The sequence below is a fragment of the Triplophysa dalaica genome, chromosome 1 (genome assembly GCF_015846415.1).
Source record: "Triplophysa dalaica isolate WHDGS20190420 chromosome 1, ASM1584641v1, whole genome shotgun sequence".
In the NCBI taxonomy this organism is placed as follows: domain Eukaryota; kingdom Metazoa; phylum Chordata; class Actinopteri; order Cypriniformes; family Nemacheilidae; genus Triplophysa; species Triplophysa dalaica.
In genome coordinates, this window is record NC_079542.1 from 22,617,302 (window position 1) to 22,642,021 (window position 24,720).

At 37.2% G+C, this 24,720-nt stretch overlaps 1 protein-coding gene across 1 annotated transcript; it reads left to right on the plus strand.

The window, feature by feature from the left end:
• Positions 1-5,397: 5,397 nt before the first annotated feature.
• On the plus strand, positions 5,398-24,012 carry alx4a (ALX homeobox 4a). The gene is made up of 4 exons (XM_056749917.1): positions 5,398-5,746; positions 15,917-16,230; positions 18,884-19,012; positions 20,304-24,012. Exons 1-4 carry the CDS (start codon positions 5,398-5,400, stop codon positions 20,619-20,621), a joined length of 1,110 nt encoding a protein of 369 aa, XP_056605895.1. The 3' UTR covers positions 20,622-24,012.
• Positions 24,013-24,720: the final 708 nt, after the last annotated feature.

Sequence of the window (24,720 nt, forward strand, 5' to 3'; positions counted from 1 at the left end):
TTTATTGTCAGGTAGCCTAATTGGAAACAGTTGGTTTGTAATTATGTGCTGAAAATATTCTTCAAACCAGTACACTTTTTGTGGGCAGTATTTGAATACCAAGACTAAAGAGCAGGTTGCACGAATTGCACTGTTATTAACATTTAAATAGTGTAAAAAAGGAAGATACAAAGATCATTTTTTTTCAATAAGTCATTTATTATCCTAGAGATGAAACAATTTAGTCCTAATAATCAAAAAGGCTTGAGCCAAAAAATGTGTCTAATATATCTATTGTATGCTATAGAGTGAGATCCTGGGAGCAAGACTTTCATTAGTGCATGAGCTCTGTGTGCTGTATGGTTCATTGCTTGTTAGGTGGTGTATTGCATGTGTGAATGCATGACTCAAACAAAGAAGTTTCAAGTTTTTATCTGTCTACCAAGCAGCCTTTTTGATGTTATAGGTTTTTTTAAGGCTGAAAAAGTATATTGTTTTTAAGCTAATAATTTAGCATTCAAAACCGATGAAGGCCTAAGGAGAAAACATTGTTTAAAATATATATATATACAAATATATTTTATTAATAATTACAATTCATAAAAAATTATAATATATTTTATAAAATTTAAGGCAATTAATAACACTTTATGGTTATTTGATTAAAACAATTGTTAAAAGATTATGGAAAAAGAAAACAACCAAAAGATATATTCATTTAGAATGTTTTCAAAGGATGACATTTTGGACAATGTCATCCTTTAAACTTAAACTTAAACTTAAACTAAAACTTACAGCAAGAACCTTATACAATATTTTTTTCACTAAATGTTGCATCACTGTTGCAAATGTCTTTTTTTGTGGCATTTTATGAAATGTAGAAATTTATCATACATTTTATGCAATCAAACATCAGAAAAATAAGATCTCCAACCAAAAGTATTGATTTTCCAGAATTGTTAGTAGGATATTTTAATTAAACCAAAAAACAAGTTTAAGATTATACGATTTTATGTTGGGGGCGAAGCAATGGACTCTACACAAATGGAGCCTTTACAACAAAAAAGTTTGAGAACCGCTGGTCTAGAGCAAACAGAGAAAGTTATTCCACATATGCATCAACCACCAATTTCAGGGTTAAAGGAACCACCCCGAGTACAGCAGTTTAAATACAGAACACATTTCCTGTTTTTATTTAATGTGGATACTGACATGTGTTTTCCATGTTAGTGTAATAAAGTACATACTTAAAAATAAGTAACAAATGCACCATTTTACCTGTTGGAAAAACCTGTGCATTAGTTGCACATATTACATATGCTTAAATTATCTAAGGAAGTACATTTTTTATCAGGACTGTGTATTAAAATAGCCATTTGCCAAAGGCGTGTGTCAATGCATAAAATAGTAAAAAAAAATGTGTAAAATATCTTACATTGGTAAAAGCATTATTATTAGCTTCTCATGTCTGACTCACTGCTTTAAAAACCTAAAGTTTATGCATTTAACTAAGCATTTAAAGTATGGAAAAAGAAGCAAATGGTCAAGTAGTCAAAAAAACAACACTTTCGATGTGAACTTTTGAGTTTTCTTCAAGCATCATTTAAATTTGTCCCTGAAAGTAGCCTGAAAGCAGATTTGTATTAGCTATCCTAAGAACGATTAGGTGGTGGAAAAGTCTTATAAAAGTCACTCATACACTTCAAACATATTCACAGCATAAACCCAGCTTTAATCATGCTTAAGAGCTGCTTGTTTGCACACTTTGTAATGACATATCATTAATGGAAGGGCTGGAATGATTTATGAAAGGTGAGAGCAAATTGTGCTCAGGATAATCTGTCCTGACGTATGGAGACAGTAATGTATAAGTTTACAGGCACCTTTTTCAGTGGACTAACTGCCCTTCATATCCAATCAGATGTAGAGTGTGCTGGGAAGAGACTGTGGCTGGTTTGCATTTGTTCTGCTGTGGCATGTGCCCAATATGAAGGGTCCTAGCTGTCCCTACAGACAGCTGAGTCAAGCGACTGTTTTTTAAGGTCAAGAAACGCAACCTGGTGTAAAAGAATGCACGAGCCATCACCTGTCTGCATCCTCAAAGACATCTTGTGATGGAAACACAACAATATTCCTGAACATCCTCCACTATTATCACGTTAACAGAAAGATTTGCATCTGTGGATGCATATTTTCCGAGAGATGCTTGACTGTTTTAAAGCGACTTCATACAGTTTTATTTGATTTGGGAGCATTGTTGGCAGTTTTGTTTGTGCAATCACTGTTCTGTTATTTTTGAAGTTATGGGATAACAGAAAAATATGATCAATATGTATATTGTAGCGTATAAATGACTGGTAATATTATATGTTTAAGACAACAAATCGGAGGTGTGGTCTTGTCTTTTAGTATAAACATTTATTGAATAAACACAAATTTAGCGTAGTATTACGGTTTTATTTCAAACGTAAAATGTTTTTATTTTTGAAGAACCATGGATGAGTATTTAGAGTCGGTAAATTAATTAGGCATATCAGGTGCAATGTCAACTTTCCTTAAAAGACAGAGGTAGGCACACATGTGCATTGTTATTATTATAAATGAAACATATTCATAAAGTTAAACATAATAGAAATACATAATAATAAATAATAATAATAAAAACAGATTGGGAATGTTTGAGATTGTGATGACACGAGGGCAGTCTGAAAACCGAGACCCAAACCTTAAACCCAAGCTTATTTAATCACACTTCGCCCATGGTTAAAATGAATCTAATCAATGCACTTTTTTTCTCTGAATGTGAATTTTTGCGACGGTTATTTGCACATGGACCACAGACTCTTCTCAATGGGATCTTTAAAAAATACTACATTTATATAGGCTTTTGACGATTTTTAAATATAAAATAAATCGATTTAATTTCCGGTGATTAAACATTATACACCTTAAATCGGAAAAACAGTTAAACATGCCTAAAAACAGGTCTGATTACTTAGAGAAGCCATGAGAATAAATGAATAAAACGCAAACAACACAACGAACTATCAAAATATTTAAGAAATTTAAATCTTTGTTTCTTACTGACGACAGCAATTTATTTTTACACATTAAAGTCTTACTAAACATTAGATACATTTTATTTAGTAAATAAGTACTCATAAGCATTGTAACGATTGCACAAAATAGTCAATGCCATCTTGTAATATTAGCAGTAGTAATACCCATCTGAATATTATTACAACTGCAGGCAACAGACCCATGTGGTGCAGGACAAAAATCCAATTAAGCTTGTATTTCCTTTATTAAGTCAAGGATTTGGTTGTGGTAGTAAGAATGATCACCTCTTTTTTAGACGATACATTGGACGGATTCGGGTACGAGAGAATTTTAATAAGAATATGTGCTCTATTTAATTATATATAGTTTAGCAGCTACATAACTGTGTCTTGTTTGAAACATACACTTGTGTGGATCATTTAAAAACAAACACAGCATAAAATATAATAAACCAATACTTTTTTACCAATTGATGACAATAAAATTTAAATCAGCATTTTAAATCATTAGGCTAAACATTTTTTAGTCATAAATGGAAAAATAGAAAAATGACTTTTATCGAATTATTTGCCTCATTGTTTTTAATGCCCTTTCTTTTTTATTGAGTCATGCGTTGGCTGCATCATTTTGAATGTGTTATCAAAGCAGATTTGTTCTATTGTTTGTTTTTCTAATGCAAATGTGCTTTACCATCGAATATGTTATTTGGGCGATTTATAATAACTGATGACATGATGAAGCTGTTGCATGGGATGTGCAAAATTACAAAAAATAGATCTTCACATGTCATGTGATTCTCTATATAACTAACTAGAGATATTACTAGAGACTGCTCGAGAAACATGACATGGCCTTCAACACACTGTCAGGGTAGTTCGTGTTACAGGCATTTGAATCTCTTTGAATTTATTTAGGTATATTTTTGATTAACTAACCTAATTATCTTTAATAATCTTTGGTCGTAATATGCACATTTACGACTCTAAAATCCGATCAGTATGCAAAAATATTAGTACAATTAATAAATGATCTCTGTTATTAAAGTTGTTATACATTTTCGATTAATTGCCACTTTAAACGTACAAGATAACACCCCTCAGAATTATACAACATTAGTGCAGAAAGAAAAAATCTTCCACACGTCACAAAAGCGACAGTAAGGTTTATGAGGTGACACCAAAGTTTTCCTTGTACGCACACGACCTGACAAAATGTTTATTCACTTGTATAATGAAATGATGACAATACGTGCATGTTTCGAGCAAATACTCAAAATCACAATGGGGCCAATGGCACATAAAAAATACATTCTATACGTTGTTGGCAATTCCCGACTTTAAAATAATATAGCTTGTCTCTACAGAACGAGACCAAAAAAACTGAAAACACTAAAAGATGGGTCTTTTTAACAACAATAACCTGACCGCAAAAAATACATTATCAGTTTTAACAAATACGAATATTTACGGTTATAAAATGTCAATAACATCTTACAATAAATAAAATTTTAATTACAAGTTCGCCTCGCGTGGCCTCTTGAGAATGTTCTGACTCAGGCCTATTTAGATTTGAAAGTGATCAAAAAGCATATGGCAATTATATATTCTCTCTCAAATTAAAGTGAAGATCATTTCGTTTGCACTAAAATCCAATGGATATTGGTTATATCAAACACATCAAGTTGTATCGTGGGGTGTATAATGTAATGACATCATGGGCACAGATCGGAAAGATTGAAACATAATTCTCAACAAGAAAAGATGCAGAAGTGTTTCCGAACACACATTTCTTTTGGAGAAGAACTGCATAAATTCGTAGTGTGCTAAAGGCAGGCTTTTTGTTGTCAGGACTTCAGTTAAAAACCATTGCGAATCAAGCATTAAATTGCTCCCTCTGTGTTGCCCTTCACATTCAATCAGTTATATATTCATATCCTAATTACATTAATGTCATGTGTTAAGTCCCCCCACATATTTCCGACAAAACATTTTTTCTTCTTCTTCGCAAAGGTCTGACCTCACCCATTCATTTCATCTACATAATAACCGAGGAGAGGTCTTGACTTATAGTCCGTATACCGAGGAGATCTGCGCTGCATCTTCAGAAGACGCATTTTTGTTTCTGCTCTAACCTTAGGGGGGCTTTTTAGCTTTCGGTTAGCTATCCGTTTCTGGAAAACATCTGCATCATTTTATAACCAAACCCAGCTGCTACGCAAGTCTATGTGTGCGTGTGTGAGCGTCCATTGGTTTGTATGAGGAAGAGGGAGAGAGTGTGAGACTATCTGTTCGGTTCACTCTCCAAAAAGGAAGGAAAAAAAGTTTGGACGTCGTCTTCTGGCCGAAACTTTTTTTAGGAATGAACGCCGAGACGTGCGTTTCATACTGCGAAATGACATCCATGGATGCATATTATAACCAATCTGCACCGCAAGGTAGGGATCACCAAGCGAACCCGTTCAGGACATTCCAGACGAGTGACACCAAATACAGCCCTACTTTCCTGACCAACAAAGGTCAGGCGTACGGGGAAAAGTCTCGGAGCCCGTTCCAGCAAGAATGCCAATCATTGGATGCCACTGCTGGGGAAGGCACCTTTAACAAATACCACCTCTTCATGCAGAGGTCCTCCTGCAAAACTCCCCCAGACAGCAGCAGCAAACTTCACCAGGAAAGCGAACACAACGGAGGGCTCATCGCTTGTTATGGTGAGTTTAAATAAAGGATTTGTTAAATATTCTTGTTTTATGGTGCGAGATGCAACTGAAGAAGTAGTCTATTGTCTTGAAGGTCTCCATACCAGATAAACGCACGACAAGAAAACAACTAGATTTTAAAAAAGAGCTCAACAACAATGACCTTATACTGTTTTGACTTTAAATCAGGATCGTATGCAGAGCCCTTAAGAAAAAGCTGCAACTATGCCAGCTTTCTTTACGTGAACAGAACTCAGATCGAGCTCAATTTATATGTCCAAAGAGGCGGTTATTCGTATCGATAATCACATCATAGTAAAGTCTATCTGTAATATTTACAAAGCAGATGCAATGGACTTCACAACTTACTACCAATATAACTGGCTCAGCTATTACAGTAATACAATTAGGAGGAGGCATAACCTCGCTGACTATTACATTTTATCTTTGAAGCCTGAATTAAATTATATTTAATGCGATAATCTGAATTACAATCCTTAATATTGGATCTGAATCGGACAATTGAATTAACACATTTTCATGAGGCAAACGCAACTCATTTTAAATGGTTTTACAATTTATCAGCAAAATAATTTGAAATACTATCTCACTTGGATATAAACTGTATGTTTACTAATATGAAAACCACCTCAGTCAAACAAAGGCAAACCAAGATTAGGGAAATGCTACTTCAAACACACGCACGATAACTTGTACACGCAGGATAAGACGTGGCGATGTATAATATGAAACTATAGGATTTTGAAACGCATAATGTACTTCTGTAAGACAGGTAGGTTACTCAATTAACCCATTAGACTAAACGTATTTAATTAATGCCGAATCATCAGTTAAAAATATAACACATGCAAGCAACTTGTAGATGATAGGGGGAGGCCCTAGAGACTTGTACGAAAGGAAAAAAACACAAAGGAGAATCTGCTGAAGGTAATATATTTTTTTGAAAAATCCTCCGCCGCGTGATGAAAATTATGATTTAAACGAAGCACGTGAGAGATGCCCAAATGACGAAAACGCGAGAGATAGAGAGAGAGGGGGAAAACATATTAAAATATTTCCGGATACTGAAGCCAAAGATAGCTGTATTACACAACGGGGTTAAAATGTGTTTATTAAAGTGAACTGCACATATTTGTTTTTCCCTGATATTCCACTGATTTCCCTGATATTACAAATATTAGCCAAACAGCATAAATGCCGAACGACGTCGGCAAAATGACAAAAGTAGCCTATTCAATAAATAGGTTTTTTAAATGTATAATTTCTAAGACACTTTGTTCTTAAGCTAAAATTTAGGCCGATAAATCGAAAAATGCGATGTTTTCAGAAGTGACAAAATATTTATTTGCCGAAAATACAAATAATACATAAAATAAAGGTGTCTTGGATGACAGCTTATCAAACCAAAACTTTTGAAATATTACAGAATCTTAATGCCTCTTTAATGTTTAATAGTGCAATGCATGTACATCTTCATTCACATTCATTTGGTAAAACACCGTGTACAAGAGCCATCTGATACATGCCTAAAAAAGCTGCATGGAATGGTACAAAAAATTCTCCATACGACTAAAGATACAATTCTCTATATTTCGGAAAATTGTCATATCATGCCGCTGTTTAAGTTGTCACAATGATCTAATAACCATTAAATTGCCAAAAGATCAAGTCAAAATTACTATCATAAAGAAAAGCACCAGAGTAGCGTGATATGTGCTGCTTAATAAACGAATGACAAGACAATACACGACATACATCAGATTTAATAATGGCCTGTCGGTCAGATGTTACAAATAAAAGTGCTGTTTCTTAATATAATCTAAAGCTCTTTGGAATAAACGATTACTATTAGAGACGATTTACAGGAAATTACAAGATAGGACTATTGTCTTTCACTGAAAAATGTAAAACTTAACAAATATAATTTGGTATTGTAAAACAGGTTGTTTGACGAGAGAACATGGCTAAATCGGCAAACGTTCCTTAAATTGTCATTTGAATGTGTGACACATTTATATAGATAATAACATGCGCATATACTACATAAAATTATTTAATTAATATTAATTAGACATGTAGGCTATATGAAGATATACAAGGAACTTTCAAGACACATAATAGGTCATGCCCAAAAAAGGTAATAAAGAGTCAAATTAAACCTAGGAAAGGATAAGTTTTACATGTGTTGTCTGTTTACTGAAAAATAACTTCCATCACAGGAAGCAGACTGTAAAAACAATTCAATAATGTTTTAGGAACGCATAACACTGAAAGTAAAAAGTCTGTTGTAAATAACGAATAATGTTAATAAGGGATGTCTGTCTATCAGTAGGGCTTTGTCCAAACTATTGTTTAAACAGAAAATCAGAAAACAAGAATATCCTCTTGCGAATGCGATCATTCCACAGACAATTACTAGTTGCTCTGTAAGGTTTTTTATTGTTCTAGCATAAATATTTTAAACATGAAATTTATGCATGCATCACTTAAATTGATATAGAGGTTGGTGAACACTGTAAACAACTGACTCAAATTGAAAACACATTTCCATCTATTCAATCATAGCTACACAGAAGATTGAGTTTATGACTGTTTATGTGTTATTTTTATTATACTTGCAATATACATGATAACTGTTGAACATTGGCACAAAACTATTTTTGAAAGGCTGCTGATCACATAATCAGCAGGAGGGGAAAAAGCAGAAAGAAAAACAATGTTCTTATGAGGGTGACCAATGCAGATAAACTACCTTTAATGAGGGTAATGAAATTGCAAAATACAATGCAATTTCAAGAGATGATTATGATGATCAAATAATAAATCATATTTCATTACTCTGAAATACATTTGCTTTACAACTGCTCCATAAAGTGAAATAATACATTTTGCACTAAAGGGAAGCATCAAGGAATAATTACAATACAACTGAGTGAGAAAGTACAACATGCGAAATGTACTGCCAAAAAAAAATTTGTTGGGCCAAAGCTAATGTTTGCGTGAGACCATTTTGGGCATAGAAATTTTATGAAGTGTGATGTGTACATAGTAAAGACAACATTAGTGAATAATTAATCCATGTTACTTAGAATCAAGTGTGACTCCAACATAAAACTGCTGAAGAACTGGGGACTGAAGTCATACATCAGTGCCATATTTCCACTGTATATTATCATTTTAAAAGTTTTTAAAAACAAGCGCTTGAATAATTGTTCCTTTGTGATCAGCACGGAAAGTCCTCCATTATCTAAGTGAAACTAAAATGTCAAAAATGATTGAGCCAGATCTGCATCTGTTTATCATTCTGTCCTCATAAAATGTACACAACATTTCACAATTGCAGTACTTAGATTTCGATAGAGTTGTTGATAAAAGAGATTCACAAAAACTTTTGTCAATATTAACATGAAGCACACAAATTAAGCATGGGCTCACAATGGAAGTGCCTATAGTTGAGGCAATGATGAATAATCCATTTGGCATTATGGGTTTTTGATACACAAGGTGTATTTCTAAAGCTTAAGATTGCTCAGTTCTTGTTTCTATTGGCTAAGCTGTAAGCAAAAGCGGGGCACAATTCTTCATAGCTGGTGGAATGAGGTGTAGCGTTTAAGGTCTTTGCTCTAATTCATTTTCAAATGTTATTTTAACAATTACAAATCAAATCACTCAAAATGTGTTGTCCTATTTTTTGTAGTTCAGGAGACTTTTTGTACAATCAGGAACTAGTTTATCATAGATTTGCTTGTAAAATATTTTTTATAAGTATAACTATTGTTGGAATAATGTTTTTCTTTTGACAGATTTTAATAGATTTTTTATCCATTTGTGTGGACGATTACACCCCTAGACCTTTTTATTGTAAACATAAAGCATAAAAAGCATTCGGCAAGTATGAATGAATTTATAAAAGGAAGCAGCTCAGCTGCATCGTAATGAGCAAGGTACAACAACTTTTTTTCGGTTGCAAAGCACAATTAAACACTCAAACACTGAAATGATTAATGATGTTCAGAAAATTATCAAAATAATAAAACATGCACATACAAATGTAAACCTCTAAAAAAGCAATGAAAGTTAAGATGTTGAAGATATATTTATATATTATATCATGACTGTGTTCTTAGTCTGATGCACAAACCTCAAGATATTACTTTGTTTAGGGCACATGAGAAAAAAATATTGTACTATTTTATATCAAATGTAAATTATAATTACCCAAGTCAAGTATTTAAAAAATGTATTTATTTTTATATCATTATACATTTTGTACCTAATATTCAACATCAACAATGTAAACTGGTCACTACACGTAAAACTGTAGGCATAAGGGAAGTTATGTCATAGTCTTATGTCTATGTCAACTTATTATGATTATTTTATCCAAATATAATGATTTTGGAAGCAAATTAAAAGTGGAAAGTGAGTGATGATGTGATATTTGGGATATTTGATGATATGACCTGGTTATATATTTGCACAGAGAAATGGAATCATAATTCAAAAATCCTACAGTATACAGTATAATTGGAGCACATAGTCAAAGAGCAGGTATTTCTCTGCATTCTGTTGATCTAAGGAGAGGTGAAATGAGCTCAATATCACTTTACCACTTAACTCAAAATGTGGCTTTACAATTGTCTTAAGTATCAGTCTGTTTGCTTGAACGGCAGGCAGTATGTTTCAAAGGCCAGGCATCCATTAAAAGAGTGTATGATCAAAAACCACACGATTCCCTTTAATGGTTCCTCAACTATTAGTGAAGGGTTCGGTCCTTAGGATCATTTTTGAAGAATTTTGTTTATGATGATTGCATTATTTATAACATTTCTGTTACGTTAGCTTTCGTTTTCCTGCCATTATCTTAGACAGTGTTTAGTTAGTTTTTTACAGCATTCCAAAGTGCTTGTGAAATACAGCACCGCTCCGATGTAGTTTCTAATGCCATCCAGGAGATTCCGGATTTTACTGCGGGTTTGGGAGATGCAATGCTAAACAAACAAAACAAAATATGAGTGAACAATTTGGGGGCAGCGTTTAAAACATATTCGAAGAAATTTAATCCTATAATCCCTGCTTCAGATGATCTCTGTTTAGAAAACAGTCACATATTACAAAAGAAAAACTACAGCCAACATCGCCAAAGTACTACACTTACACAGAGTACTTCAACCCCCTTCATTTCACAAAACCACAGATCTCTTTGGAATCATAATTGTGGGAAAGGCAGCCAGCAAAGCAAAGCAACATTAGTAAAACCAGCAGACATTTTTGCTTGATGTACTATGACACCTCCCGTTTCCCGTTGTAGAAAGCATATGGTCTTAAACTGCTGTTGACAAACCTATCCTCAGGTTCATGCAATCTGAGTTGAAACACTTATTATCTTGATGCTGTAGGAGTTGAACGAGCTGCGATTTATCGCGAGAAGGAGCTTTAAGCAAGCGCTGTGTTTTCTTGCCCAGCATGGGCTTTTTGCTGCAGCCTGCTGGGATAAACCGTCCTTCAGGACTAGCGGTGTGTTTGGACTTCTCTGTGTGGACACCTATCAGATTCTCACTACCGGGTTTTTTTTCAGTCAGCACCAGCTGAGATGCGACTCTCCCCCTGAAACAACTGCCGTCTTCTGAGATGTTTTGAATAGTCGCATGTTTCACCCCGAAGCAAGAACCTTATACAAGAATGTGAGGTGACCCCCGGAACGCAAAGCAAGTAAAGAGAGGAGAGGGTTCGTGCGGGCTGTGAGCCGCCGTTGTCACATCTGCCTTTGAGTATATGATTTGCTCTGGTTTTGCAAATGGCTGCGCATGCAGACGTTCACTAATGAGACTCTCTCTACACAAATGTCTTGTGGTGTCACGCTCACAATCACCAATAAAAAAAATCTTTCACCATTACCATATGCCACTAGCCGGAGTTCCTCTTTATATCACAACCTATCAATCTCTTTTTGGGCCTACGTTGCCGTGTTCATCTGTAAATGCCTGAAATAATTAGATAGCGGAAGGGGACTCTTGCCTCGGCTACAGAGCACTAAGCTGCCTTTTACAATTTGATCCATATTTTAAGCACAGAAAACAAATCTAATAAAAGCTTAGATGAGCAAACAGTCTTTCCAAATTTCCTTTACCTTTTACCTGTAGACACAATAAAGATTAAACGCGGCCTGCACATGCAGTTCTAATTTATGCGTTTTAATTTTCTGACATTTTGGGGGCTTTGCAATATTTCACCATTAACCCTTCACTGAGATCCCAGGTAGCCTAATTTATAGTGTTGCTTTTATTTGACTGCTGCTGACCCTAACAATCCCGCTCCATGAGCAAGCATAGAGGATGCCCTGCCGCTTTACAGCTAGTTAAATTACACTTTGATGTGTTCCCCCATTTTCGGCAGCTACTAAATGACTGCCCCTTGTAAAGACGTGACCCTCGCTAACTCACAAGGTCGAGTACTGACATCCTACGAAGCCAGAAGTCACTGGCGTCTACCGTGGAAGGCAAGGCACCTTTCTGGAGTGAGAGGGTCTGGAAATGTGCGCGAGCCATTCATGCATATATTATGAAAATATATAGGGGTGCCCTTTGGCCGCGATTTATAGGATGTATCAAATGGCAAACCATTTGAAGATATTTTACTCTGGAGTCAAAGGTAAAAGGAGATGTTGTAAAGAGGTTTACAAGCCTCATTCTTGCAATGCATACAGGTGTGAATCCACTCGGGTTAAAAAGCCAATTAGTTTCTCTGTTGAACTTCAGCATCTCTTAACCTACAGCTGAACTTCTTTTCTTTCTTTTTGACAAGACTTCCATGTAGCTTCGCTACTGCTGTTATAATACTTGATGCATGATTATATGCCATTTCAGAAATCTATTGCAATCAGAAATTTAGAACCTTCTCAAACCTGTTTATCACCCTTTCTTGAGTGGAACACAAAAGAAGACATTCTGGGAAATGTCTCAGTGATTTGGTCTTCAATGGAAGTCAATGGGGGCCAATGTTGTTTGGTTCCCAACGTTCTACAAAATTTCTACTTTTGGGTTAAGCAAAAGAAAGAAATTCATACAATTTTGGAATGACATTGTAAATGATGACAGAATTTACATCTTTGGGTGAACCATCCCTTTAGACTGTATTTGGTCTCATGAGTCTCCAGCAAGACCAAGTCTTTTATTTGCAATCTTCAACCCCTACCTCCCTCAGAGCTCAATCCCAAAACTATTTCATTCTGACGGAAACAATTCTTGCCTAGACAGAAGGTCACGTTACCCGTCCATATGGTTGAGCTACAGGGGCAGCCAGATCTCTGTTCACCTTGAGTTTCAGAGAGGCTGATTTGAACCCCCGATGGAGTATGAGACTGTCACAATACCCTTGGTCTGCCAAAAGCCAAAAGTGACACGGGGTATAAACAAACGCCTTTGATCGCTGCGTCCTGATTTCAAACAGGCTGTCAGCTTTGCGTGTGGGGGCAAGAGGCGTGAGGCATCCAAAGGCACAAGCTGAAAATATTTATGTTCAAGTAAATACGCTGCTGCCACTTGCTTAACACGATGTGTCAGTCCCGGGCAAGAGGAAATGTGGGAGCCATTATACCCCCAGGGCCAGGTCCATGTCTGTCATGCTTGAAGCCTGGAGAAGGCCAATGGTGAGACGAAAGAATGGTTGGGAAAAATACAACCTGCTATGCGTTCAAGACTAAAAGCTGGTGTACAAGGTGTACCTATATATACTGCCCCAAAACTCTTAATCCAACAGCTGCACTCAACAAAACCAAAGAGAACAAAATCTAATCACATTTCTTAGAAAAAAGTTCTGTTTAAAAGGATCTTAAAGGAGTCACTTGTCAAATGACTGACAGTAGACCACAAAGCCACAAACTTTAGATGTTGTCATCAAGATCGTTACAGACAACTGGTGGAACGTAATTGGTACTGACATGACCTTACCTGCTGGACACATACCCAACATGGCTGAGAAAAGCATGTGTTCAAGTAGCATTTACACATTTGCTTCTCGGCTCAAACTCGAGAAGGCTTTAATGAAGCTGCTCGCATTAGAATACGAACACACTGCATCACCCGAAATAACTCCAGAATGCTGAGCTAAGACATACGACGCAAGGTTGCCACTGAATCACATCAGAGAGGACGTTCCCAAAGGAACTCTAATCCAGCTTTACACCCTATTCCTCCTAGAGCACAAGGGAAATAGGGCAAAAACAGACAAAGGTCTGCCAGTAAACGAGTCCACTTTGTAAACGTAATGATTTCAGCGAGACTTCGGTTTTTTGTAGCACACACAGGTAATGAGGCCTTCGAAAAAGCTGGAGAAATGACCTAATGTTCCAAAACCTTCCATTTCATTTATCCAAGTAAATTTATGACCGGCACACTGACTGGGGTTTCACAGCTGAGCTCCTGTGTGTTTCCAGTGGCTTGACGCAGAAAATTACCACTCCAGAGTCTTGTCGCTGGGCTAGCGTGGCTTCATTATGAGCCAAGCTCCATTTTGCACTCTCGCCACAGACCTTGAGTGTGTTTAGGGGTGCGCTCGTCAAGCGGGGCAGCAGTTTTCGGCTTGTGCCCGGGCGCGGAGGCGGGAAACCTGTAATTTTCTATCAGTCTGCAATTACAGCCACGGTGTCTGTTTCTCGTGAGCAGCTGATTTATGAGCTGAGACTGGCAGCCGTCACAGTCTTACAGACTCTTTCATTGCACACTCACACACAACAAACTCACTAAAACATTATTAATATATTGTGATTAAAAACATGTGAAGGACAACAGCATAATTAACGTTGTTAATATTATACCTTTTATAAATAGTTGCTGTGTACACTTATGAAAGTCGGAAATAGTTGCAACATGTCTGTTTTTTCCATATTTGAGTGTTATCGAGAAAATTAAACGGAATTGATTTCACTCTTTAGAATTAATTTACATTAATATGACATTGATACACATTAAATAATACTAAACAAAACTGTCGTTTGGTCCTATAAACAACGAGTTGTGTAGAGATTCAAACACAGATCTGGTTTTGTGAAGATCTCAGTGCAATGAGAATTATAAAGTGTTCCTCTTTCTCTTATGAGCAATAAAAACACCCACACACACAAAAATCACAACTATACTACACAGGTGCTTTAAAAGTCCTTCACAGCTATGCCATAGAAGAACCATTTTTGGTTCCACAAAGAACCATTCAGTCAAAGTTTCTTTAAAGAACCATCTCTTTCTTACGTTTTTATAATCAGAAGAACCTCTTTTCGCCAAAAAGAACTTTTTATGAAACAGAAATGTTCTTAAGATAACAGGGGTTTCTTTATGGAAACAAAAGGTTCTTCTATGGCATCGAAGAACCTTTAAATGCACCTTTTCTCAAGAGTGTAAGGTCATAAACTCATGCATAAAATGGATTAATTTGTTAAAAATGTGATGTCCTTTAAACCCACAACCCATAACTCTGTCTCTACATCGCCATCTCTGTTTAAAACATGAAGTTGCATGTTACCTTACAAGCTTATCCTTAGTGGGTTAAACCGACAACTGAATTTTCCTGTGAAATCAAACTAAGTTTACTGTTGTGACTGTGTAAAGTATAAAGAATTTCATGTACTCTCCAAAAAAATACTTGATTGCTGCTTTAATATGTCAGATCATGTTAACAAATGATTCAATAATTAAATGCATATATCAGTTATTCAAATTATTGTAAAAGGCTATTAACACTTGATGTCAAACGTAAAAGCTATCTAGAGAGATAAAGGAGCACAGACAGGATTAGGAACAATGTCGATAGAAGAAGGGATACTTACAAAAGCTGCAGTTTCAAATAAAAATGTGATCTGTAAAATTGCATTTCAAAAGTCTAGCTGTATAAAGTATAAAGCTACCACTGTACCAGCTGTCACCGTTCGATCTGTAACCAAGTGTGGTTAACATGGATATAAACAAACTTAGGTTAGCTCAAGTATGAGAAAATCAATCATCAGTAAAACTTTTTGATTCGGTATGAAGGAATATTTTTCTTTGCTCATTGAAATGATGGACAGTCCTGGGCAGTTTTTTAATAATTGACCTTTTAATTCTTGTAATAATCTGCATTCTGTAACTGAAGCACTTATCAATCCCTCTCTCACTCCTTATCTGTGCACAGGTAAAGATAGCACAGGGCTGACAGATTCAGAGTTGCCGCCAAACACTGATCCCACAGGGATGGATGGCAGCTACCTCAGCGTAAAGGAGTCGGGAGTGAAGAGCCCTCAGGCGCAGCCAAATTCAGAGCTGGCTTCTCCGTTGGACAAGGGCGAAGGAGAGAGCAACAAGGGCAAGAAACGACGCAACCGTACCACCTTCACGAGCTATCAGCTGGAGGAGCTGGAGAAGGTCTTTCAGAAAACACATTACCCTGATGTATACGCCCGGGAGCAACTCGCACTGAGGACTGACCTGACGGAGGCTCGGGTGCAGGTGCGAGTCCTTTAAATTCTGCACAGCCATTCAACAACATGTTTTAAATAAACTTAAAAAGAATCTTTTCCCAATCATTTTCCCGTTTCATGCTACTAACAAATTTTTCTAAACTATTAAAGAACAGCAACGCCCAATTTTTGTGCAAAAATAGTTGAGAAAACAGAGCTCATGTTATCTTTAGATGTCAGAATAGAGCACAAGAGGGAAAAGGGGGATTCGGATTAAATGTTCCAGGGTCTGCTTTTATACAACCTTCACCTGAACTTCTGAAACCAGCTGCTACTGAGCCTAGATTTGGAAAACCAGAAACTTTGTTTGACCCCACCCCCACCCCTTACATTTGCATATAATCCTTCCAACACTACTGCTGCATTCCTGCTCTGACAGACAGACGAGGAGATTCCTTTTCTCAATCCCAAATGTGCGCTTTACTTAGAAGCCTTGGATTTATAATGTTTGTTTTTCATTAATGTCCCCCTTAGGAAAGAATGTGTCCCTCGCTGCCCTCAAGGGTAGGTGCGAGAACCTGGCCTGAAGCTCCGTTGTATGGAGAAGTTTTTATAAAAGCACTATTATAAGAGCACTATTATAAAAAAGTAGAGCAGAAAAATCTAGATATAAACTCTTGTATTCCTGAACACCCTAATCCATCATTTCCTTATGCGTCTTCACTCTCATGTTTGCATCATTGGCATCATTAAACATAATTATCTTTTAAACAGATATAGATTTATTTTACATTAAAAGTCATATTTGCACAGTTCTGAAAATTTAGATCTTGAAACTTCAGGAATAAAATTGAGAAAAAAATCTAAATGATTTTGAAGCAGAAGCGCGCTTGAGTGACAGCAGTGGCAGACCATCAATCCAAAAGTTACTCACGACTTCAAAGCTGCTCCGTCCCATTTTCTACTGAGTTTAGTTCAGTGTTTCTGTTCTCTCTCCCTCGGTGCTGGAACATAAATAAAGCTATGTAATAAGCCTCTAAGCTGCTTTAGCTGTCAACGTCTTTACCAATTACTGTGTCACTAGCACGCATGGAAAACATACAAAGAGCTGTGTTGCAAACAGATGCCGGCCAAAATTAATCTACTTGTTAATGCATAAAGCCTTCAACTTCTGCTCTGTAGCACCACTGAAAAAAAAGTTTGAAAGAGAAAGGAAAACAGATTTGTGACCACATTTGACTCAACTAAAGTCTCAAAGAATGCCTCTCTCTATCAGTCTGGTTTAAAGGTGGGCTTTGGTGGGAAATCTACAGTTCCACATTCTTCTGTCTCATCAGCTTGAAAGAAAGAATAAGATCTTTGCTCTGCTCGAGTAGATATACTGTATATAGAAGGTTGGTGAGGTAGATATGGAAAGCCAGGGGCTTAGGCATCAGGAAATTAAAGCCAGAATGAAAATAAGCTCCAACTTTCTTCTTTACAATTTGAAATAACTTTTTATGAAGAGGAAGATAGTGTGTGAAATGAAAAAAGGAAACAATTGTGTGCTAATGCACAACCATGAAAACCATGTAACCTCCTAGGGCCAGAAGCAAAGAGCAAGAAGTGATGTTGCTCTCTGAAAAATCGGTGCAATTCAGAAAACAAATGTTCCTTTTTCTCCAGGCAGTTAAGCTCTACAAACATATGATGTGGAGCCAAGGGACGCTGGTGTCCACCACACATTAAATACAAGCAGCGCTGAGGTACTATCAGGTTACACTGAGAGATAGGCTGACAGTTTGCTGGCAGCGTATGCAAAAACCACAAACTGATTGACCAAAGACCCATCCCAAGATCCAAGTTCAAGCTCCGTGACAAATCGAGATTGCAAGACAAAAGAAAGTCTCCATTAGAAAAAAACTTTCCACTCCACAAATCAATAAACAGATAGTTCTAAACAGAGGAGACAGATTTAAAATAATGGAATCTTGGCAGCTCTTCAGACTGTGAGCCATGAGAAATCACTTTATGTATCATTTGTTCTCTAATTCCCAAGTCTCTAAATAACAACCATCCATTCAGACAAGCCCAATGCATATTTCTATAGCATGGTGAACCAAAAAAGATGAGCTAAGAATGAAGCTTGCATGTTACATGTTGGTGCGAGAAAATAGCAGGAGAGTGATTCACCTTTTGTATTTCTAAACACTGAGCAGCGATCTCCTAATCCATCAAAGCAGGCGTGCAGTGATGGTGGAGGAGGAGTGATACGGTTCTCCGAGGCCTCTGGCCTCGGTGGGTTCCTGTTCTCCCCTCCCTGCCCCCTGCTGCTGCTGATGGCTCCGATAGAACCCAAACTCAGAGGAGGCCATCACAATCTGTCAGCTCTCACAACATCAAACAATGGCCAGGTCTCCCTGAACTTTTTCCAGGAAAAGATGCTGAAAAATAATATAGCCGAGGGCTTTCTACATAAGCTCTAGACTCAAAGCTAATGTGACAGGATGGAGTCTCAAGGCACCGGAAAATCTAATCCGGGATTTCTTATCCCAAATAAGTTACATGAAGTAACCACAGGCTGTAAGGGAGTAAGATAAAGCGATAATGTAGCTTTTGTGTATCACACCGTCAATAAATCTACTGTGATGTAGCATCAGAAATAGTTACCAACTACCATGAGGTCACATACTTGGGAATAACAGTTCTTGTCTTTTTTCCAGGTGTGGTTCCAAAACCGTAGGGCTAAGTGGCGAAAGCGAGAGCGCTTCGGACAGATGCAGCAGGTCAGAACACATTTCTCCACGGCGTACGAACTTCCTCTTCTCACTCGACCTGAGAATTATGCCCAGGTACAGTGCTGTCTCGATTTTTATCTGAAAGAAACAGAAATGTTGTTATGGGGCTGACGCAATATCAGATTTTTACACCACGGTTATTGAAGCTAAAAGAATATACAATAACGCTATTATCGTAATCTATTCATTTTTTTCAATCGAAAATCAATTCCAGTTCTGGAAATGGAATCAAAAGGTCACTTGGTATAAATTTTTTATCTTATCAATTCCTGTGTGCACATTTTTAAAAATGTGAATGTGTTAACTTAAATAACTTAAGAAAAGCCCTTATAGAAATTAACCATATTTTTACTTAAATTATTTATATTTTATAATACATGGTTATATATACACGCAAAATGGTGCTCCTATATAAATATATATATATATATATATATATATATATATATACAGTTTTTTTTAAACAAGTCAATAAGTATGCTAGATTACCATACAGGTTGAAATCTAAATGTTTTATAAAAAAATTTACCACTTTGGAATCATAACTGAGAATCGATAGGAATCTGAAGCGATGTTTTTACAGAGTGTTATTTACATCATAAAAGATGATGTCATGTAGAAAACTGTACACCACAAAGAATTTTAGAATTAAACAATATCGATAATAACTGCGTATAATATTTTTGGCAGGAGTGTATATCGTGACACCCCTTTATCAGTAAACATGTATGGGAATTCAAAACAATATGCAGGCAGAACTGTGTACTATTGACAATTTTGGGACCTGAGTAGGCCACCTCCTGTGGCTTAGGGAGACACGCCCTCAGAAGAGAGCCGGAGAACCTCCTGGATTTATTATGAATATGTGGCCGGGTCGGAGGGCAGGGGTGTCTCTTTGGGGAGCGGGCCTGCAGCTGTGGAATGCAGCTTTGCTCACATCTGGGGCATCTCCCTGAGAGGGCTTTCATCTCCCTGAACAGCCCTTCCACAGACCCCCCCTCCCCCCACCCCTAGAGCACAGCAAAGCCATATCAATTCAATCCGGGCTCCCTTCGCTCAGCAGAGGAGGTTTCTCTGGAGACGCAGGCTGGGTGTTGAAGAGACAGGCATTCCTCCTCCACACTAGGCAAAGCTTCTCCCACACAGTACTGGACCAGATGAATGCCTGATAGCACTAGATAAATCTCCATGTTGAGTACCATTGAGGATTCTGCAACTCTGCCAATGCAGTAATTGAAAGCAAGAGGAGTTAGACTTGATAAATGCTTTCACGACTGCATGTGATATTAATGTTGCAGCGATACATGTACTGCACCTCAATTTTCTGCTTTTGCCTTTGTTACAGATTCAGAACCCTTCCTGGATAGGTAGCAGCAGCGCGGCATCTCCCATTCCCGGCTGCGTCGTACCCTGCGACTCTGTTACTTCCTGCATGCCCCCTCACCCGCACGCCGCCAGTGGAGTGTCCGACTTCTTAGGAGTGCCTAGTTCTGGAAGTCACATGGGACAGACACACATGGGCAGCTTGTTTGGGAGCCCAGGCATGGGCACTGGCATTAACGGGTACGATCTGAACATGGACCCCGACCGAAAATCCTCCAGCATCGCAACGCTGCGAATGAAAGCTAAAGAACACAGCGCAGCCATCTCTTGGGCTACATGACTCCCCCCGATGTCGGGAGATCATCTCTGAGGTCCCTCAACACATGAAAAAAGAGAAGGAGGGCAAACGGGAACATCAGTTTGCCATCAAGGCATGATACAAAGCATGACCTGGGGACAAGGAGTGTGTGGATTGACAAAGCAAAGAAAAATAATACAGAAACCATGTGATATCTATTTCCATTTGAAGTCCAGAGTGACAAGGGAAAATCTGAGATGCTCATAATATCGAGAACCTTCTGGCTTTAAAACAAGAAATACAAGAAAGAAAAGAGTAACTTGACGTTTGAATGCAAACAATAATTAATGGAAAATAAACAAATAGAAAAAAAACACAATAAATAAACCCTGCACTTATCCGCCGAACACTTGGATCCCATTTGTAAACACACGTACATTTATCTAAACGCATCTGGCCTTGTTGTTTTTTAATTCTGAGAATAATCAAAAACTGCTAAATTTTGTTCGGTCACAGATTCCTTTCCAAATATGCCATCTCTGCCTAAACAGTTCAATCGACTTAAAGCAATGTGTAGTTTCTCACGTTTCTGAAGGGTCTTACATTGCATCCATTATCCAAACCAAGTATTCGTGGGAAACTGGACATGGCAACTGCTTTTACACTTTTTCCCCATATAAAAGTTGATTCGTTGAAGAATCTATATATCTGTATTGATTCTTTTTCAACACCATGTAGAAGTATCAATCAGTTATCAAAGATTAATACATGCACGTATCTGCTGAAAGTGACCAAGTAGGACTCCAGTCTCTCTGGTTGTGACACAGGCCCTTCATGCAGTTCCCCACTAACTCTAGCGCCAGGAAAAAGACATGTGCCATTTGCCAGTGTAAAGACTATTGAAAAAAGATTGAAAATTGATCCCAGTGTAGAACATTGATTTCCAATTCTGCAGTGAAAGTCATATGCCATTTCTGTCAACGTATTATGGGAAATGTGAGGAATGAAGAAATGTCCGATGAAAGATTTAAAGATCTCCAGAGTAATACCATTAATGTGGCTTGGGAAATGCAACTCAATAAGGCAAAGTTCTCTGCTGGAAGTTAAGTTTAGCACAACTCTGAAGTAGCTTGTCAGCTTCCAAACTGAATGATAAACCTCACCAAAGATTTGTACTACAGAGAGGATGATGCAATATGAGATTGAGTAGGGTTATAAATTCATCTCAGCTTTTTCTGTTCTACAAATTTGAAACATTTTTAGTGCAACATTGTTGCCTTAGCTACTCCCTACGAGCTCAATGTCCTGGCTATATGATATGAATGAATTTTGAAGCTATGCTTCATTAGTTTTTTGGCAGAAGGCCGCAACGCATCTCAACCGAAACAGATTGTCAGTAGAGCATCAGCCTTTCTAATTCTGATTGGCTGTGAGTAATGTAGGGCTTTTGATTATATAATAACCACCGTGTGCTGAGGTGGCGGAAATATAAAGCGAACACCGCTGCAAAATACTTTAAGGGCTTTTTGCTTTTCCGGAGTCGGATTTAGATCAGGTAACACAAAGCTGGAGCCGAATCTGATACACTTGGTCCTTAAGAAAAGCCATTTCTAATTTCTAAATGAGAACCAAATTCTGGAGATCTCTGGAGATATATACATACAAAGACAACCAGAGATGACAAAATAACTTTTCAAATGGACTGTAGATCCCCTGCAAACAGACAAACGTTGCCATTTGGTTTCATAATCCGCAGCCTGGTTATATGATTCATAGGGTGTTGGAGCTTCATTACTTTTTTGGCAGAGGTTTATTGCATTTCTCGCCTGAGCATCTCATCACCCGCCCTGCGCCAATGGACCTCCTAGAAAAGGCGGCGATAACATGTTAACTCATCTCCATTACTTGCTTTTCAGCAGGAGTTAAACAAGAACATGCTACTAAACCAATTGAACAGCGGTTCTTCAACCTGCAGTACTTATTCAAAGCCTTAACATTTTCTCCCAGATCTGAATTGAGAGTTTGATGCATTTGCCGAGACCTTTAAAAGGTTACTGTAGGGATGAAGCGACTATACTGTTCCGGTGTTCTGGGAAAGGACAATCCACACAGCTGTGCGCTGAGTAAATGCAAAACAAACATGCCTCGCGCATGCTTCCCCTTCAGCTGTCATGGCTCCTCTTACAAAATCCCATGTTGAATGGGGCCTGGCCTGCTACCCCGGCCAATGCGTCGGCCCTCGGCGTCTCCGAGTCCGTGCACACCCATGCGATCTTTTAATTAACACCGAGACATCTGTGGAGAAGGATTCTATGACAGAACAGACCAGCCTAGCTTATCTTTAACTATCGGGGAGCCAGGAAGGGCGTAGATAAAGTTCAGGTCAACACGTTTGTGATACACACATACAGAATTCAGTTATGTAGTAGTGAATGAGCTACTCTGCACATCACTGACAGGTCACATTTGTATTGAATGCATATATAAATCGGCTAAAATTGACTGATTAAATAAAAAGGTCATCAAGAAGATTGTGTCGAGATCGAGAATCGATTTAAGAGTACCCAAATGAAACCATAATTTTCAGACAGTACCTTGCAGATGCCTACGAATTATAGAGATGTAGAAGTCAGTCTCTGTTCCATCTCTCAAAACTTATACTACTGATGTAGGCATACGCGAGTATTAATAACACTTTGTTTTGTGTGTGGTCGCATGTACAGTTTTCTTTGGATTTTATTTCTTGCAAAATACTCCCTTGGAGATGTTTTTTTTTTTGTAAAATAACCTTGTTAGAAATATATTATTTTATGTGACTGAGGGTTGTTGCATTTGTTGTACGATGGGTTTGGGAATAAAATGCGATAAATGGGTTTTTGATATGTAAATTAACCCAAAGACAGTTGTGACGGCTTGAGTTAAATGTATGTCTTTTCAATAATTATTTGCTTTCAGGCTTGTTTATGTTCTATATATATTGTGTGATTTGCAACAGTAAGTTATTGCACTTACAAACTTGTTTGAAATGTTTTGAGAACATTTTGATAAAACCAAATCTGTGTGGAATATCACTATAAAAAGTGTGTACTCACACTATCAAGTAATCTAAGGACATAATGTTGAGGTTTTAAGGCCTGGTAAATTGTTTACATGTTTATATTTTGTATGAACTAGGGCTGAACAATCAAAGACAATGTAACCACGAATGTCTACAACCATCCAGATTATGTTCTACAATATTTCGCTCCAGGACCTTTTCTTTGACACACTCACCATCTGTTCCAAGACTCCGATATAACATACATCTTTCATTGAGAAAGATACTAAATACACAAAGTTCCAGTTGGCTACAAACTGTGTGCTTTTAGGTAGACTTGGTTTTAAATAAATGAAAAGGCCTATATTTAAAAATATTATCATTACAGGTGCTGGGTATTTTAATATGGATGTTTCATTTCATTTGATATTTTCTCTGTTCATTTTTGTTTCTTTCTCTGAATTCAAAAGAATAAATATGAAAAATGAAATAATGATACTACAGATCTTTGGTTAAATAAATGATATTACTTTTAATATAGGGCTGTCAAAAAAACAGGATTTTCACTACTCGATCATTGTGGCCAAAAGAATTCATGAAAACAATATATCACAAAATCTACTGAAATTAAAATATATACATTTACACTATCAGTCAAATTCATATTTGATTTCATATGCTCTTTACATTATTTAAAGTAGACAAAAACAGGCAGTAATGATAATCACAAACAAATACTTGACTTTGATTCTCACTTCAGAGATAAAAGCGCTGATTCTCATACATATTTCATAAAGAAAAACAAATTTTAGGTTTTGCTTGAGCTGTTTAAAGCTACAGTCATTCTGTCTCTCTGTGTATAATTGGCCATTCAGTGACATTTCCAATATTTAACTTGTTGCTGAAACTTCCTTACCAGATTTTCACTTTCTTCATGCAGGGAGAGTCAGAACAGGAATATATTCTCCTCACAAGTTCACTCCCTGTGGAGATGAAATGAATTTATCGTAGACGCGCAGGCTCCTGAACCTAAATCACTCAAAGATCTCACACATCTGCTTCTGGGCCCAGACAACAGAAACATCTGGGAAAAAGACAATTCAT